Source organism: Drosophila virilis, chromosome 3, assembly GCF_030788295.1.
Source record: "Drosophila virilis strain 15010-1051.87 chromosome 3, Dvir_AGI_RSII-ME, whole genome shotgun sequence".
Lineage (NCBI taxonomy): Eukaryota > Metazoa > Arthropoda > Insecta > Diptera > Drosophilidae > Drosophila > Drosophila virilis.
In genome coordinates, this window is record NC_091545.1 from 25,758,233 (window position 1) to 25,776,578 (window position 18,346).

At 40.8% G+C, this 18,346-nt stretch overlaps 2 protein-coding genes and 1 long non-coding RNA gene across 3 annotated transcripts; 1 reads left to right on the forward strand and 2 right to left on the reverse strand.

The window, feature by feature from the left end:
- Positions 1–9,962: 9,962 nt before the first annotated feature.
- Positions 9,963–11,338, reverse strand: LOC6623267 (protein arginine N-methyltransferase 8). Its single transcript, XM_002048533.4, has 3 exons — positions 11,266–11,338; positions 10,831–11,197; positions 9,963–10,761 (listed from the first exon to the last, which is right to left on the reverse strand). The coding sequence occupies exons 1-3, from the start codon at positions 11,315–11,317 to the stop codon at positions 10,116–10,118; spliced, it is 1,065 nt and encodes a 354-aa protein (XP_002048569.2). The 5' UTR covers positions 11,318–11,338; the 3' UTR covers positions 9,963–10,115.
- Positions 11,339–11,605: 267 nt separating this feature from the next.
- On the reverse strand, positions 11,606–13,690 carry LOC6623335 (5,10-methylenetetrahydrofolate reductase). The gene is made up of 3 exons (XM_002048534.4): positions 12,898–13,690; positions 12,751–12,842; positions 11,606–12,119 (listed from the first exon to the last, which is right to left on the reverse strand). Exons 1-3 carry the CDS (start codon positions 13,559–13,561, stop codon positions 11,703–11,705), a joined length of 1,173 nt encoding a protein of 390 aa, XP_002048570.1. The 5' UTR covers positions 13,562–13,690; the 3' UTR covers positions 11,606–11,702.
- Positions 13,691–13,737: 47 nt separating this feature from the next.
- LOC116650410 (uncharacterized) lies at positions 13,738–17,822 on the forward strand. Its single transcript, XR_004303376.2, has 2 exons — positions 13,738–16,099; positions 17,295–17,822. It is a non-coding gene; the product is annotated as an uncharacterized lncRNA (long non-coding RNA).
- The last annotated feature ends 524 nt before the right edge of the window (positions 17,823–18,346 follow it).

Consider the following 18,346-nt stretch of genomic DNA (forward strand, 5'->3'; position numbering starts at 1 on the left):
GGCTCTAATTAACTTTTGTAAATCAAAAAATTAGCTTATTGTGATTATCTTAATAATTTCATATTAAATATAATTTCTTCAAGCACTTTGAGCTGTATTTATTTCCACTTCAATTCAACTGCAATTCACAATGTAAGTAATTTTGCCTTGTGAACTGTTTAGTTGCCCTTTGCCAATTTCCTGACAACGCTGGCAGAGTATACAAAATAGTGGCATGTAACCGCAAGCAATACTATAAACCCAGTTCCCCCATTTAGCTACGCCCGTCAGCCGTTGCCCATCGCTGGGCCCCACTAACACAGGCCCCTCCCCTCCTTCACACAACCGAACCGGTGCCCAACTGCCGGGTACAGAAAATCACACGCTGCCGTCAGTTTGTCTGGCGCGATTTGTGTTCAGCTGACGCTGCCCGAGCTGCTGCTGCTGCTGCTGCTGCTGCTGCTACGGGCCCGTGTAATTGCAGGCAAAACAAAAAAAAAAAAAAAAAAAGGTGGCACAAATGTCGTTTCCCTGTCCCTGTGCCGCACACCCGAAACTGTGCCCCAGCCCGAACTTGGACCCCATTTTGCCCCGCCTCGACCACAACCGTTGCGCGGCCACCTTCCGAGAGCTCAAGCTCTTGGCACCGACGGCACCTACTGCATTGAATGGTTGTTGCTGTTGTTGTTGCTATTGTTGTTGTAGCTATTGCTGTTGGTGCTTACGTAAGCGCCAAAGGCGGTAAAATGAAATGAAATTGTTGTAATGGGCGATTTTCATTGCGGCATTACACGCCAACAACTCTTACATAGTCATTCGCACTAGAGATGGTCGCGTTGCTTAACGAAACAGCAAAACCCATCCAAGAGTTCTGAAAATTACACGAAGATCAACCTTGAAGTGTCGCAAGCTATACAAAATATATATATATATAAATGAAAACAAGAATTCCCTTGCTTAGAGTTTCAATTTTTATGTCATGAATTTTCCAAACTATCTTTGTTATTATTTCAATAAACATATTTCACAAAACATTCAAAACAAAAATGAATATTAGAAAATTATCTGGTCGTTTTTTTTATGTTTTCAAAATTGTATAAAACAAATTTGTAGTTAGGCAAAACTAAAAAATTTTTAGAATTTAAAAATAAATAGTCTTAAACATAATTCACTTTATTACAATATTTTTATCAAGTCGTTTTCCAACACTTTTTAAAATAATTTCCTCATTTATATTATAGTTTATTGATATATCAGTATAGTTCTTTCAGCTTTCAATCTCAAATAAGATAATCTCCGGCAAACTTATGCATCTCTGTTATTTTCGCAGCTTTCTGTTGCTTAACGATTATCAGAGCTTTTTACGACTCACGCACGTGTCACGCGCCCATCTCTAGCTTGTAACGTATTCACCGCATTCGCATGAATGTATTGTGCACACTCGTATGCCCATTTCGGGCCTCATCTGCCACCCCTCTGGTCCCCCTCCCCCTCTACATGCATATAACCCCGTCCGCTCTCCACAAAATGTGTGCTCCAGTGTTTTGTGTATATATTGTATATTTGTTCTATAATTACAGCCTATTTGCGCTCTATTCTCCGTACACATGAAATTTTAATAGACCTCTGGCCTGGCCTAGCGGTTGGCCCCGCTGCCCCGTCCGAATGAACTGGACATTTCCAAAGAAACGCTCCGTCAGCCCGGCTCCAGTCCAGTTGTGCTGGGCCTGTGTGTGGTCCAAGTCGCTGTCTCTTGGCTTTCGGATTTAGTCATTTGGATCAGGCATTAGGCAGAGCACTTCAAAGGCCCCGAGAGTCGTCCGGTATGAGTACCTGGCACTAACATATGTATTTTAGATGAAGGTTCATAGCGGGTCTCTAGCTGCTTTTGCTTCTTTTCAGTTTCTTTATTTCGTTTCTATACCAATGTGTTTTTCTTTGCTGATTTTCTGCAAAACGCTTTCTTTGTACTTGGCCTGCACTTTCTTTTCCCGCTGCTCGTGTGTGGTCGACTGAGGCTAATGGGTTATAAGACGGGTCTCTGCGCTGCAATTTGCAGCTCATTGCGGTGATCCAGCTCGACATGAGCCATCGCTAATGAGCTCTACAAGGTTTCTGCTGCTCTGCTCAAGAGGAACAACCTCTTGAAGCTCGAGTTCAATGTCGATTGATGCTAACTATCAGTTACATGGGCTACATAGTATTTTTCTGGTGTTTTTTTTTACATGCCAGCACGTTTACTTCTTTTGGAACGAATGGAACTGGAACGTTTGGTGTGAAGCGATTGCAATTGGAGTACTAAAACTATGCGAAAAATAAAAATAACTCTTTTAAAGGGGTGGTAATGCAATACCCTGTATTATGTGACTACACTCTATAAACTTCCAGTTTTTCTAAGATGATAAGACATTGGAACGACTGAAATTGAAATATTATTTTATGCACTAGGCTTATTTGGAAAAAACCTGTTATTTTAAGCTCCTATAAATGTCTATACTCTATAAATTCCCACTGTTTCATATATTGAAGAACATTGGAACGAATTGAATTGAAATATTATTTGATACACTTATCTGAATTTGAAAAATTACTCTTTTTTAGCGGTTCTTATGCAATATACGCTATATTATATGTCTACACTCTATAGATTTCTACTGTTTCACAGATTATAAGACATTGAAACGAGTGGAATTGGAATATTATTTTATTATTTTATTAAAACTAACCTCTTTTATGCCCTGCATTTTCTGTCTACACTCAATAATTCGTACCCTTTACACTGGAACGAGTGGAATTGAAGTATTGTTTTATGTGCTAGGCTTAACTTGAAAAATAACCGTCCTGCTTAGCTATGTAGTCTGTATTATATGTGTACACTCTATGCTTATTCTTAGATTATAGACCATTGGAACGCGTGGAATTGGAATATTATTTAATGCAAAACAATTTTACAGTTTCGCATATACCATTCCATATAAAAGTAGTTCCATAATACAAGGTTTTGCAGGCTTTAGTGTTCCGTTTCCATTCCGTTCCCTATCGTAAATAAGCTAATCAAGAAGACATTTAATGAAAACTGAGTTGAAATCGTGACGTAGAAGTGTGCTTGGTCTCACGTAGTCTCCACTATTCCCCTCACCCCCTGCTGAGTCACGCTTTCTCGTAATATATATATATATACATATATATTATATATCCGAACAAAGCAAACTCGTAAATGTACAAATCTGGCCTAATAGAACTCTTGCCATTGTTTCTTTGTTCGGCTTTAATGCAAGTGCAACAGATTTGCTTTTGCAATTGTTGCACTTGCTCGGGGCCGATTCCACAGAGCTATATAACTTTTAATTTATGCAGTTAAATGTGGCTCAGTGTGCGTGTGTGTGTGTGTGTATTCGTATTCGCTTTTGTTGCTGTTTTTTAATTTTCCATAACTATTGCATTTTATACGGCAATTAGCGTAGGTAGCGATGCTTTGTGCGCATTTTGATCGCAGTTAAGATTGTTTCCATGTACGAGTATTAGCTGTAATTTTAATACGGCTAATGTCGTGACATGGCCAATGCGGAAAATGTCTAACTAATTATTTTAGTTTTTCTACTTTTTTTTTTGCATTCATTCTCATTTAGCAAATGATCAAGTTTAATTCTAGTGAATTTTTTTATAATTTCACAGAATCTAAAACGAATTAGCTCGCAGAAGGCAACTAGTTGAAGGGTATTTAATATTGGGCTAATGTTATTAGTCAAATAAGAAAGTATTTCATAGGTAGAAATATTAAATATTATGTACGCATATTGGGTCGTATTTTAAAATGTTCTATGACAGCGCAAGCCAAGTTCAAGTCTTCCAAGTTTCTTGAACTAATTGCATTGAATAATTATTCATCCAAGTTTTGTCTCGTATAGGTCACGACTTCCTGATGTCAGTTAGCAAATTTATTCAAGTTTTATGCCAGAATAAGACGAGGCATTCGATCGATGTTGGAGCGTTTCTGCTGCACAAGACTTGGCTCCCAATCAAATGCAATTCAAATTGATGGACGAGCGGCAAAATGTTGGCAACAGGCGTTGAGAATCAATTGGCTGCAGAGCAGGGAGGAAGATAGAGAGAGAGAGAGAGGGGGGGGGGGGGGTATTAGAGAGAGAGAGAGAATCATGAACTGATGCAATTCGAAATGAAAGTTGCCAAATCGAGTGCAAGACTTGCGTCAAATCGAACAAATTAGAAAATGTGTGAAAAGCCAATGAACGCAGCCAATTGCCAATGCTAGAAAATTGCATCCGAAAGATACAAGAAAAACAAGTAGGAAAATATGAACAATTTTGCGATTTTTCATTTCAATTTCATGTTTGCCAATTCTCGTGCCATCTTTCACTTGGCTTAGCCTACGTGCGCTCGACAGGCCTCGTGCATCTGTATCTGTATCTGTATCTGCAAGTGTATCTGTATCTGTATCTGTATCTGTATCTGTATCGCAGCTGACAACTAGGAGGGAGCCCGGCCAAAAGATCAAAAGATATTGCTGTAGTCTGGCGGTCGGCCCGAGCGGACATGGGCAAAACATTTTCTGTCTTGTTTCTCTCTCTCTCTCTCTCGGTCTCGCTGTCTCTTTCTTTCGCTTACACCCCCTCCTAGCAATTCTCGCTGTTTACTATTTTGTTTTTAATATTTTTTCTGTTGCTTCACTCTTGTGTCCCATTGACGTTTGTTTACAATTTGCGTTTTTTTTCTCCCGCTTTTCTCAAAATAATCATTTTATTTTTGATCGCGCTCGACTCGCCTTTAACTTATCCAAGCAGACAAACAAGAGTCGAAATACTCGGCCAAAGATAAGAACTTTGTCTACATATGCTAAATAAAGCAATGCTAGACTTAATCAATTCTACTTTGTATAGATCTATAAAGTTTTAAGACCTTTCGAAACCGGATATCAACTTGAGATTATTGCGACAATAAACTGAGATAAAGGGAAACTCATTTTCAATTCGATAAGATTACATTCAAATCAAATGTCGACAGCTTGGTAACACAGCTCGTTAATAATTTCTGCCTTTGGTCACACTCTTTGCGAGTAAGCAGCAAGCATTTGCTCAGTGTGTGCACAATATTTTAATTTTGCCTGCGTTTTTATATTTCTATCAATTTCATATCTATGGCTGTGTAATCAATGCAATTAGGGTTCAATTTTAATGTACACACATACATCATTATATGTAGCTGCATCTGTATATACAAACATGTGCCCAGTGTTGATTAGGGATTGAAATTCTCAACAGTTATTTCCAATTGAAATGTTTTCACTTAATTTTATTTTCATCTTTCTATCGCTCCAACTCTTTCGCTCTTTGAACTACACAAGGGAAGACCTTTGGCCTTTTACCTAATCGCAGGCCCACAATTTTCGAACCCTTTGGCCACATTTGCGTTTATTGATCCACTGAAAATGTAACTTAATTTAAAAATTGTTACAATTTTGCGTAAATTACACGCGAGCTTCGGCCAATTTTTGCTCATTGCATGCGCCCAATTAATATGCCTGTGTGTGTGTGTGTGTGTGTGTGTGTATATGTTTGTGAGCACTAGCAACACGGCTGCTCTCGCGCTCCGTCTCTCCATCTCGCTCTCTCTCTCTCACTCTCGCACGATCTGCATATGCAGCCTGTGCATGTGTGTGTTGGTTAATTTAACACGCGCACACGAACGCGCGTATGCAAATTGTTGTGAGGCAGGTCGCAAATAGCGCAGCGGCTTTTTCTAGCGCCCGCAAATTGTTCAAGAGCATGGATACGGCTAGAAACGGCTATAGCTATAGCTAAATAAACAGCTGAATAGCTACATATGTATGTGTGTACATAAGCATGTAATAAACGGGCTATCGGTCGTTGCGCCACACACATGCACATGTGCATATACGTATACATACACACATATATGCAAGTGTGTACACATGCTTGTATTATAAGAGGAAAAACTATAATAAAATCAATGTGTGTAGATGCAGATACGACAACAACGTGCCACATGCTGCCACTAGATGCATGCATGTGCATATGCACATACATACTTTAGTATGCAACGTTGCCGTATGCCTGAACCTGCCCCTGCCCCTGCCCCGCCTGTGCATCAACAAACTGCACTTATTTATTGTTTGTCGTAAACAAATGTGCTTTTTATATATACATGCATATACATACATACATGTACATATATGCATATGTATATTTCTTTTTTGTTTTCAGCTCAGCTGCGCTGCCTGCTCTCCGTGTGTCCATACATAAATTTGTATATATTATATGCACACATGCATACACAACACTTACAATACTACCTCAACCCGTTTGCTGTTTGTTCCTCTCCCTCTCTTTCTTATTCGCTCTCTCGCTCGTGAGCCAGAATATAGAGCGCCGCGCTCAGCGACGATCGCTGAAGAGCGCGCTTTCAACTCTCTCAATATAAAGTTACTCAAGAGCACGCAACATTGCTCTTTGTCTACTTAAACCACATAATTTACTTATAATTTATTTTTCAGCACTCTGGTACGTTTCATTACATGGGAATATTTGTGTTTCATAACATTTTTCATACGAAAACGATTAAGTTGATGTAGAAAATCTTCGATTTCGATTTTCACTCATATGCTCTTGAATGTAAAGAGCATAATTTAATCATTTTCGCTTATGCTCAAGCGCTCTTCATATACGCTCTCTTATGAGCAATCTCACTCCATCCAATCAGCTGCTCTTCGCTGCTTACTCTTTTACTCATAATCAGATCACTCATGCTTGCGCTCACGCGCTCTCGCGCTCAACTCAAACAAGCACACGCACACACAAGAAGAGCGCCTCAGCTGATGTGCGCCCCGTTACCCGCAGCAATTGGATCTATCAACAAGATCGCTCGACCCAACGAAACGTGAACGTGACTTGGCTCGCCTGTTTCGCCTCTATTTAATTTTTTTTATATTCATTTTCTTATTTTGTACGCCATAAATACACAATTGTTGTTGTTGTTGTTGTTGCTGTTGTTTTTTCGCTCATTGCTTTTGCTGTTGCTGGCCGCTCCTTTGTTTGGCAGATCGTTTGCCAGCCTCTGGCTCCCCCGCTGGACCCGCAACCTCCGCTCCATAAAACTAGCGCAAACTTTACTTTATTTTTGTATTTCATTTTCTTTCTCGTTTCATTGTCTTTGTCTTCGTTGTGGCTGTTTTGGGCTTATGCTCTTCACATGGGGGCTGCGCCGCAGCGGATGATTTGAGTGTTGTCTTGATTCGATTGTTGTTGTTGTCGCTCTTCTTCTTCTTGTTGTTGTTGTTGTTGCTTTGTTTTTCTTTTTGCTTTGTAGATGCACAGATACGTAAGTACGTATACAATTCATAGGCACAGCACAGAGGCCTGTCTTGACGTACGTGCGTGTGTGTGTTAGTTGCTTGCTTTTTAGTTTTGTTTATCGCTGTTTTCCTCATTTTACGCTTATTTGTTTTGAAATCAAATTAAACGACGCATAACAAATCAAGAGGAAAAAACAAGTAAAAACAGACGCTTTGCGACTAAACGTTTCCACAACGAGCTTTAGCATTTGATAGACTTAAGCTCCTGGAATATTGGAATATATCCAACTTTTAGCCAGAGAACCAGACGATGATTCAACTTCTGGCAACGAGCCCCCCTTTCAGAGCGAGTAAACAAACTTCCAACTGGTTGGGCAATTCGCATTCGCTTGCAAATTAATTTATAATATTGTATACACGTCTATAATAATATTTATAATATATTTTTAATATGAGTTTTATATTTTATCCCTCAATGAGCAGGTAGGTAATCGCTAATGCAATTACCCCAAAGCACAGTTATAAAATTACGTTGACATCGATATGTGTAAGCAGAGTGTACATACATACATACACACACACATACACAAAGGAACTATAAGTTCAAATGAACTGTTGAACTTTTTGCATAACTTAAATGCAGTTCAATGGGCAGAACAGGTTGATTTAATAATAATTAATCATTTTTTCAAATTTTGCATTTATTTTCATTTATATTTTTATGCTTAATTCCGTCAAGTGTGAACGTTCTTTTCCAAAAGTAACTGCCAAAACTAAAAAACGAGTGATCTGGCAACTCTCAAGACACAAACAGAAAATTCTCAAGCAATTCTAATATAAATAAAATCAAGGATCAGATCGAAGCATAAGTTGGGCAATTGGAGAATATATGTATATGCATGTGTATATATAATATTTGGCAATTACATGGACATGGCACAGCGTGTCGTATGCGTAATATGCGCTTATTGTCCCTTCTAACGACGTCATTTGTTTGGCTTAATTGCCAATAAATAATTGTAAAAAGTGCGCACTACTTGGCCATAAGAGTGCGTATGTATTTGTTGTTGTTATTGTGACACAAGAAATCACAAGAATTCGCACATCATTTTTCATGCTCAACGGCGATAACAACAGCTGCAAAAATATGCTGGCCTGTGTGTGTGTGTGTGTGTGTGTGTGAGTGCGCGCATGTGTTTGTGCGAGTGCTGCCACATCATCACGACATCATCAAAGCCTGCGTAAGCCAAAGCCAACCCTGACAGAGAGAAAGAGAGAGAGAGAGAGCGAGAGAGAGAGAGAGAGAGAGACGTCAACTGGGATCTGTGGCGCCGGGATTAGAGTTGCGGGATGCGGGGCCGTGGCAGCGTTTATCCTTTCTCCATGGCTGATCAAGCGCAAGTTACAAATGTCGAATGTTATTTTTGTCAGAGGACTTTTTCAATACGCCACCTTTTTTTCAGGCAACCCTTATGACAGCCACGCCTCCCCCCCCTGTCGCTGTCAGCCTGCGCCCAAGGTGCGATGACGCATCAGTTCTATTATTTAAGCAAAAAACCAAAAATATCTGCGCATTAGGATTTGACGAGTTCCTGGCTTTGACTGACATTGATGACAATGATGACACACAAACTCGTCCCTCGACCCGCTGCCGCAAGCACTTCAAGCTGAACTCAAGAGCTCTGTTCTTGACGCCTTGGCTTTTGCATGTGCAGGCGTCAGCAGCTGGATATAAACTTCGCCACGTGCTCCTCGGCTGCATCATTATTTATGCTCCGTTTCGCAAGTGCCCAAAGCCGCGCTATATAGCCACAATTCCAAGGAGTCTGACACTTGGAATCCTTGCTACTATCATTCATAAGAATTTCAGTTAATCAGATTCGTGAAAGAATCCTTTGAAATAGCTAGAAAGTTGACTGAAATTATCTTAAAAATCGCACAATTTTATGTGCAAATCATTTTTGACTGATTGCCAGAGAAATTTGGAATAACTTTGGAATGTTCATATGGCAGCTATACGATATAGTGGTCCGATCCGAATCAGAGTCCAGCTTGCTTAGACGGAGTTAGACGGACATGAATCTTGCGACTCGCCTGTCACATCTGGAGACTTTAATGGGTCGGAGATGTCTTTGTCTACATTTAATGAAAACATATAATCTTTTATATTATAACAATATACATCATAAATTAATGTATATTAGAGAGTTCCGCTTTCCTATGTCCGTCGGACGAGCTCGCAAGAGTCGTGTCGCGTTGCTTCCAAATTGGCCCAGAGGATCGTGTGGAACCTCCTCCAGCTTGAATCAAAGCTTTCTCAGCAAGAGTCATTGGAGAGGCTGAGATTCTTGTTCATTTAGGGATCGCTAGGCACAATTAAAGTTCTCGCCGATCTTCCCTTTTTCTTTTTTTCCCTCCTCTATATTAATACTATGAGGAACAACGATTCGAGATTCAATTCAAATTATATATTACACACGAGTAGAACTTCTAATAATTTCTTAAGAAAACGGGGACTTCCATACGAAATGTATAAAATTAAGATAATTTAAACAAATCGAATCTTCAATTCTCAGTAAAAATATTCATTTCGCTTTGCTTACGAAATATAAAATATAGTTTTATTAGGCAATGCATTTTAACTCGTAAGTAATGAACAATTGCATTGCAAAATCAAAATTAAATTATTTAGAAATATATTTTTAATTGTTAGCATAGAAATGTTAGACTTCCATATACATATATATAATATGATTATAATTTAAGCTATTCAGAAACAAGATCGTGAGTGTTCTAATCTTATCAGCTAGACAGCTTCCGCCTCGCCCTGCATGCGATAGATTTGCTTATGCAGCTCGACATTCACCAATTCATTGTGGAAGCTCCAATCGATGTCAAAGTCCAGATGCCGTATGCCGCGCTCCACCCGGAATTGGCCATCGATTACGTCGCCAACGCAGAGCGGCAGATGGGCGTCGATGTGGAAGAGGGCCTGCTTCCATTGGGTGGACGCGGCGCTGGGGCTGGTAGTGATGGGCTTCAAGTGGGTTGCGCCGGGGAAGCGGAAGTCAAAGTAGAGCACGAACCACTTGGCTATGGCCTGGCGCAGAGTGCGTAGCTTAAAGGGCACAGCAAAGCTCAGCTCGCTGCGTTGCAGCGTGCGCATGTCAAAGCGGCGCAGCACTTGCCGCTGGGTGAGCACCTGGGCGGCATCCACGCAGCCGATGGCAGGTGTTTGCTGTATGATGCGCCAGGCCTGCCGCAAGTCTAGCCCAGAGTAATGTGTCCAATAATGCTGCGGCGAGCTGAATCTGTCCGGCGAGTCGCGCGGCTGATTGGCAGCAGCTATATAGAGATTGGCCATGTGCGGAAAGATGCTGCCGCCGGGCTTGAGCCATTTGTCGCGCGCATATATAACAGCCTCCAGGGTCGAGCTGTACATAAGGCAGGCGCTACAAGGAGGAGGCAAAGTGAAGTAAAAGTTGATTGGGAGGAACAAATTTGGTTGTTCTTTGGTTTACCCCATCCACTTGGAGATAATTATGTCAACTTTGGGCAGTTGCAGCTGCTCCACATTGCCCTGCATCACCTCGATTACGTGCTCCAGCTGATTTTGGCGCACCAGCTGACGCGCCACTTGGCAGACGGCGCTTGGCTCCACGGCAATTACGCGGGCCGCGCCCTGTTGTGCCGCCCACAAGGACAGCAACGCACTGCCGCAGCCCACCTCGAGCACTATGGCGTTCCGGAAGAGATCGGCATTGGCTTCGATGGCCGCCTTGAAGCCCAGCATGGTTACCTCGTCCCGCATGACGACCTCATGCCGCTGCAGAAACTCCGCGTAGGTCTTCGCCGATATCGCAGCGGAATCCTCGCCTGCTAGGTTGTCTTGTTTAGCGGATGCATTGTCGTTAGTTATGGAATTGCTTTAATTTTTCTGAAATTATGCTAATTACCAATGCCAATTGGCGCTGCCCCCGCATTTTCTTTGAACGCTCGTGACGTCATTGTTATCGACTTTATGCGATAATTAACAGCGTTGCCGGATCGTAATGCAGCCGTTTAGTAGCTAAAAATGGATGCCAAAAATAGCTAAAGCCGCGCAACATTTTAATTGTTTCCGGCTGATAAGCTCTGAAAATAGCCAAATGTAGCTAGAAAAGGGTTTAGCTGGCAACACTATTAAATATCGATTAAGCAATTAAAATAGTATCGATATTGATAAAGTGCATCGCTACTTTATTAATTGGTGTTTTTTTTGTTTCTGCTGCAATTAAAAGTAAAACATTGCGTGAATTTATATTATAAATATGTCTCATAGTTTATTCCATAGTAAATTTTGAGCATATGTACTACACATGTGGCATTTGTGGTTACATTTATGGATGCACTGTTAAGCATCCCCACACGCGTCCTTCGGCGGCGTCTCCTTCAATATGCCCAGCTTGCGCAGCTCGCAGAGCACATCCTGCACGGACCCGAAGCGATTCAAGGTATAGAATTGTATGCCATGTACACCCAGATTAGCATCCAGTACCTGCTGAATGGTGCGCAGGGCCAATTGGACAAAATAACTTTTGACTTTCGCATCGTCGTTCTGATATTTCTCCACCTCGGCACGCGCCTCGGCCGGCAGACTTATTTTTGAGATCATTTCAATTAGCGCATACGACTTGAATGAATCCGGCACCACCACGCCCACCATTATGGGCGTCTGGATGCCGGCGTTGCGCGCGCCGCGCAGAAATTCCACAATTGTCTCGGGTGAGTAGCAAAGCTGCGTGATTATAAAATCCGCGCCGTTATCAATCTGTAAAAAAAAAAAACAAAAGTTGTTGAGAGCGCAGCTGATAAGATCTGGCCTATCAGCAGTTCTTTAGGTGTAGTATTATTGTTGAATAAAACCTCAAGAGTGTTTCTAGGCGGGCATGCCCGACTATACAATACCCAGAACGCAGCGCCGAGCTGCTTTTTTGCTATGCAGACATATAAACTCTACAATCGCAATGTGAGCTTCTTCTTCCTTAATCATCTACCAAGGCAAATGCATTCTTGAATATCTTCGGTGCTTAAAGTCCGATCCTTTTGAAATTTTCAGAGCTTAAAAATGGCATACAAAATTGTGTATATACCAAGGCCCAAGGCTATACCTCTAACTTTTATTTTATTTTCCTGCAAACTAATTTATTTGTTGCTTCTAGCTCTTAGATTCTTTGCGATATGCGATAAATAATCTAAAAAACGATATTTATCGATTTCGTGTATTGGGTTGATTTATCGATGAATTGAAACATACTTCCAAGTCAAGCCCAACTATAATCCCTTTTTTGACCACTTTCAATCTTTACAGGTTATACGAAAATATACCCTTGTGCAAGCTTTGAGCTTTAAACAAAATGAATTGCATATAAAACGCGTTTATAGCTTTCATGTGCTTTTACCTTCTTCTTTAACATTTCTATGCTCTCTGCTAAGCCCTGAGGTCCGCCCGCGTAGCCTTGAGGATGTCCAGCGACGGCAATTGATATGTTGACTGCAAATTAGATTGTCAAGTTGCACAATTCGAACTGATTGAGCCGGATACTCACCGCCGCGGACACGTCGAGCATGCTCGACCAGCTGATGGCTGTAGCGGTAGACCTGATCCTCGTGCGTTTTGTCGCCGCGCACGGCGAGCATATTTCTAAAATTCAAGGCGAGAAACTCATCAATGCGCTCCTTGGTCTGCCGAAAGAGACTCAAGTGCGGCATGGCCGGTATGTGCGTCTCCAGATTGCGTATTAGCTGCAGCGTCTCCACCCTCTCGATGGGCATTACATTCCAGTACTGGGGCAGCCACACGATGCTAATGAACGTGGGCAGCACGGGCAGAAACCCATTGAAGTCCACACAGGTTGGCTTACCCTTGGATTGTCCGGTTATCTCGATGCCATAGAAGAACTCACCGCGCGCAGTCTTGCTGGTCACCAGATCGGAAATATACGGCTGCTGTCCGGCCGACGCCTTCTGCTCGGGCGTGAATTGGAAGCACGGCTCAATGATTGGCGCCACAGGCGGAACGTCACTGAGATTCGTACCGAAGTGCTGTGCTCCGACCGTATCTACTGAATGCATTGCTAAATCAACGTCTATTGCGCTCCTCACACTTTGAGTCCGCTCAGACAACTGAAACTGATAGCAGCGTTTCTGGGCAAGAGCCGCTACGTTCCAGATTGCCGCCGTGGCCCGGCAGCGGGTCACGTTGACGCACATTGCGATCAGCTGAACCGATTTGCCCACCGTGACGTGACGCCTTGCTTTGTTTACATACAGGTTATCTTAATTAGTTTTCCTATGTGTGCTTGGGCTTACTTAGTCGAAACTCAATACACAATATGAGCATAAAAAACCTAATTTACTTAACTGACAACTGGAAGCCTATCCGAGCCCATAAATAATATTAAATGGAATTCTCCAAGTGAACTAGAAAAAGGGCTTTCGACTCGTTAAGTAGATGAGTTTCTCACTTGAGCAACGTAGATGAGAGTTCGAATTGCCCCTATTAATAGGAGTTATAGGAGTTTTCGACCCCCAACAATATGGTATCGCTTTTGCTTTACCTTATTATTATAGAATTTATGCAGATACGCAAGCTGTCATATGTTAAATTGTCCTCTCCCTTGACCAAGGTCTTTATTGATCTTCCTCAATTCCTTCCATAGGCATGTCCAACTCGTAGGCTTGGGCCTCGTCAAGCAATGAATCTTATCCAGCCTCAGAAAGAGGTCACAGTTAAAGTGCCCAATAGCTGTACGAAATGTGGCCCAATTCCCTATGATATCTTCCTTACCATTGACTCGCTGTTAGATAAAAATGCATCGAGCAAATGTTTGTTGTTAATCATTTTGTGAAGATCCGGAACATGTGCAAAGTCAGTGCAATCATTCTAAACGTGTTGCTCTTCGCAGTGTTTCCATATCTTGCCACAAATGTTGATTTCAGATATTTGTTGATCCTCTTGCCCAATTGACTTCTTTAGGTTCTCCTTTATGGTCTTGGATGAAGCGAGTTCGTTAGTTTGTCTATTTGTAGAATTCATTCTTGGCTCACAGTTCCTCGATGAGCAATTCATTACTTTTACTTTTAGTTTTTCTATGTCTTTGCTTTCAAACTTATCTGGACTCTACACGCTCAAAAATAGAATGAAATATGGAAATATATTGACGGCTCAGTCCGCCGAAATTTCCAAAACTGATAAGCTATAAGAAGTAGGTCAGGAACTAAAACATCCAAGTCATGGACCAGCTCTTAAGTGAGCTTCGTTGAAGGTTTCTTAACTTTGGCTGGATTTCGATATCATCTCAATTCGGGACCAACATTAAAGAAACTTATACAATACGGACTTGAATATGGTATCGATATTCAAATTGGAGCTTAAACCAACTCAACCCGAACCGAAGCATACTTTTCTCAAAAGTAGTTGGGTTTCAGCCAGGAAAGTCAGAAAATCCCCGAACCAATCAATTCAAATCTTCTGCCTTAATGCTACATAAATTACATGATTTTTCTATAATAATAGACTCCGTTTCGATGCAACCCTGCAACCCTGTTGAGTGTGAGGTTATGTTTTGTGTAAAAGACCACTCAACAATTGGATTTTCCAGTTGCCCATTTTGTGCAATTAGATTTTGTGTCTGCGTGTGCTTCAGTTACAAATGAGATGTTTCATTAAAACAATTTTCAAGTAGTTTGTTGCAATTCCTCGAAGCCAGCCGCACAAGACTCAATTCAACAAATTATAACAAACGCGGCTATTCATTTTCAATTTTACGATCATTTTCCGTATTTAATTTTTTCCTCGTTTTTTTTTTGTTTTCTTTATTTCTATTTTGTGGCGTTTTCTGAATGGGGCAAATTATTTGATGGCGTTAATTACAGAAATGCAGTCCATTTAGATTAGAGAGCTCCAAACGCAAATCAATTGATGTCGTTTTGGGGCATGGCATGTTGTTGAACAGAATGTGCCCCGAAATGGGGAGGGGGGCGGGGCGGTGCGGCAATTTTAATTGCTGTTCGCATGGCTTTGCCCGTCCACTTGAAAACATTTGCAGCAAACAATTCGATACGATACAAGTCGAAGCAAAGCTATATAGCCCATAGCCACTTGGGTTACGCTTGAGAGCCATAATCATAATTTAAATGCGGCTGGCAACACTCGAGAGTCATAAAAAACGAGATCGTGGAGCGTTGAATTGCCAGTCGACGAGCCAGAAGGAGGAGCTGGTGTTGCTGGAGCCTGGCCAAAAATTGAAACTCCAAATCGATGCAGAAGGCACGAAGACAGCAGCCAGATCGGACCCATCGGGCGTCAAGTGGCAATTAAAGATTCATTTTACTGCCTCGACTCCTCCTCAAAATTGTATTTCCAAATGTCTGCACTTAGCTCTGCACGCCCCGACATCATCCACCACATGCCACAAGCCCTACATATATATGTATATCTATATACATGAACCGGAGCTGCAAAAACCAGCAAGTAAAATACCTTAATAACGATTTGTTGCCTGGTAACATATTATACTTACCAATCGTACGTAAAGCATTGATATATGAGCTTTGCACAGATTTGTGCGATCTTGTGTTTTTATAACTATAATAAATCATTTGCTTCCCCTGATCGGGCATCCTCTCTAACTACGAACATTTCGTTTTTATTTTCCAGAAAGTTCCGGAACTTGACATGGACTTTACTTGGGATGCTATCTCAGTAGTATTTCAGTTAAAATGCTTAAAATTTGAATATATTTGCTGGTGAGTATTATAATAAATTCTCAGCTTAAAGAAGATCTCCAATCTTTTTATTTATATATCTATTTATTTATAAGGTAGTATAGTTTTGTAAATACCTTAAATCTAACAAATATTCTTAAAATTTTTTATAAAAATGGTTTGGTTCGGGTTCGCCTGATTTTATAACCAGAATTTAACTCAATGTTAAGTTCTCTATAAAATCTAATTGCTTAAAATTTATTCGGATAAATGTGGTTCGGCTTATCGTTAAAAAATTTATGAACTCAGAGAGCGAACCGCTTCCGTCTGAAGCTAGTATACAGCCTTGCTTAAAAGTAATTCTTAAAAGTGTATTCGGGTTCAATTGTTTTTAAGGAACTTTAGTTTCGGATTCGGTTCATCGTTTAAAAGTTATGGTTCGCTTCTTGTTTTGCTTTGAGTATTGGTCTATGGTAAAGACAAAAGGAACTCTCAAAGCAATCGGTTAGGCTAGAGTTTGCTTCCAGCGAGAAACATACCTTAAACCAAAATTTATGGTTCATTTCTTTAAAAAGATAGGAATTTAAGAGCGAACCAGTTCGGTTTGAAATTAGAATGAATATTAGAAATTAGAATTCATACAAATATGATTTGGTTCGGGGTTTTCGGAACTGGTTTTGGTTTATGATACTCCCAACTTAAAGCTAACTTCCAGCCATGATTAAAACGAATATCTACACAAAAACTAGATTCGGTTTTTTAGGAACTGGTTTCTGTGTAAATATCGGTTTGTGGTAGAAGATTTTGAAAGCGAACCGCTTTGGCTAAAACCCAATCTAAACCCTTGTTTAAAACTAAGTTATAAAATAATATGGTTCGGTTCATCTGATGATCGGGTAACTGGTTTTGGTTTAATGTTTGGCACATAATATATGAAAATCGTTGGGAATTATAGATGCGAACCGATTCGCTTCAAGGCCTTTTGAAAACAGAGCAATGTGTGCATATATAAGTTATATAATATGATTAAAATATATGTGTTTGTTGCCCTTGAAAATGGAATATACTTGGTTGGTTGCATATATGGAAATTTGTATACATATATGGGTATAGCTGACAATTGTGTCCCTCCAATTCCCGTGTTGGTTTTCGTGACGGCTTTTATGGGGCGACGTTAATAAAAATATTTTGTTATTTGTGATAATTTCAGTGATATAAAATTGTTTATGATTATTAGTTTTCGCTTAGGGAACAAACCCCAGACACGCAGACACTCAAACCATTTGGAGGGAATGTTTGGGAACGAGCACGAGAACCTGCTCAGGGCCTTTCCGAAATGCTGGCGACATTGAGAAAGTGGGCACTAAATCAGCTGCGGAGCCGCCGTCTTCGCCGCCTAATTACAAATTTGATGCAGCTGCAGAGGCAGTCGACGATGCCTTCAACGGACCTTGAAATATATTTCGGACCGGCATTAAAATTTGTTCGGGTTCGGCAAAGTGCGGAACATGTGGCACAGTCGCCCCTCAGGATGTCCCACGGCAGGGCATGGCTGTGTGTGCGTGCGTGCGTGTGTGTGCCTGCTTCGATCATCCGGACGAAGTGCGACGCATGGAACCTGTTTCACAGATTTTGCTTTGTTAAAAGGCCATTCTAAAATTAAAGCGTCGATTGTGTGGGGTAGAGATCGTGTCATATTGGTCTCTAATAGGACACAAATAAACATGAGCATAAAAATAAATAGCATCGTTGCCTGTTTGTCGCACATTATGAATTTATATGTACCCAGTTTTTTCACAATAGGCGGCAACAGCATTTGGAAATCTAAAGAATGAGGACAAGTCAAGCAATATGTGTTTGCAGGTAGCACCTGCCTCTTAAACCCCTGCAACAAGTATTACAACTTTGTCACGAAATGCGCAACGTCTCGGACATCCATATATATTTTCTTAATCAGTATCAAGAGAGTATTGTCGTGTCTGCTTGTTTCTATATAAACTTTTTACAACTCGAACCTAGCCGAATCGGATCATTATAGCTCACATATAGCTGACGATCAGTCTAAATTTATTCTCATCATAGACTATATGACTCTAAGGAAGGAATCGATTCTGACGTAAACTCTTTCATAGAAAATTTAGGAATTCCCTCCAATTCCCTACAATATGAATCGATCGGATATACATAGATATTTTTCTGAATACATAATAACAAGGCAAATTCTTCTGGTTACTTGATCGATTTGCAAATAACTGTGTACACACTGGCATCATTAATGAGTAGCTTGAC

What these genes read in the sequence shown, in the direction of transcription:
- LOC6623267 (XM_002048533.4), bottom strand. Translation starts at nt 11,317, where the DNA reads ATGACGTCACGAGCGTTCAAAGAAAATGCGGGGGCAGCGCCAATTGGC. An exon ending in GGCAGCGCCAATTGGCATTG is followed by an intron (nt 11,198 to 11,265) that starts GTAATTAGCATA and finishes CCGCTAAACAAG; the next exon opens with ACAACCTAGCAGGCGAGGAT. An exon ending in ATTATCTCCAAGTGGATGGG is followed by an intron (nt 10,762 to 10,830) that starts GTAAACCAAAGA and finishes TCCTCCTTGTAG; the next exon opens with CGCCTGCCTTATGTACAGCT.
- LOC6623335 (XM_002048534.4), bottom strand. Translation starts at nt 13,561, where the DNA reads ATGTGCGTCAACGTGACCCGCTGCCGGGCCACGGCGGCAATCTGGAAC. An exon ending in TGCTCGACGTGTCCGCGGCG is followed by an intron (nt 12,843 to 12,897) that starts GTGAGTATCCGG and finishes TCTAATTTGCAG; the next exon opens with TCAACATATCAATTGCCGTC. An exon ending in TAGAAATGTTAAAGAAGAAG is followed by an intron (nt 12,120 to 12,750) that starts GTAAAAGCACAT and finishes TTTTTTTTACAG; the next exon opens with ATTGATAACGGCGCGGATTT.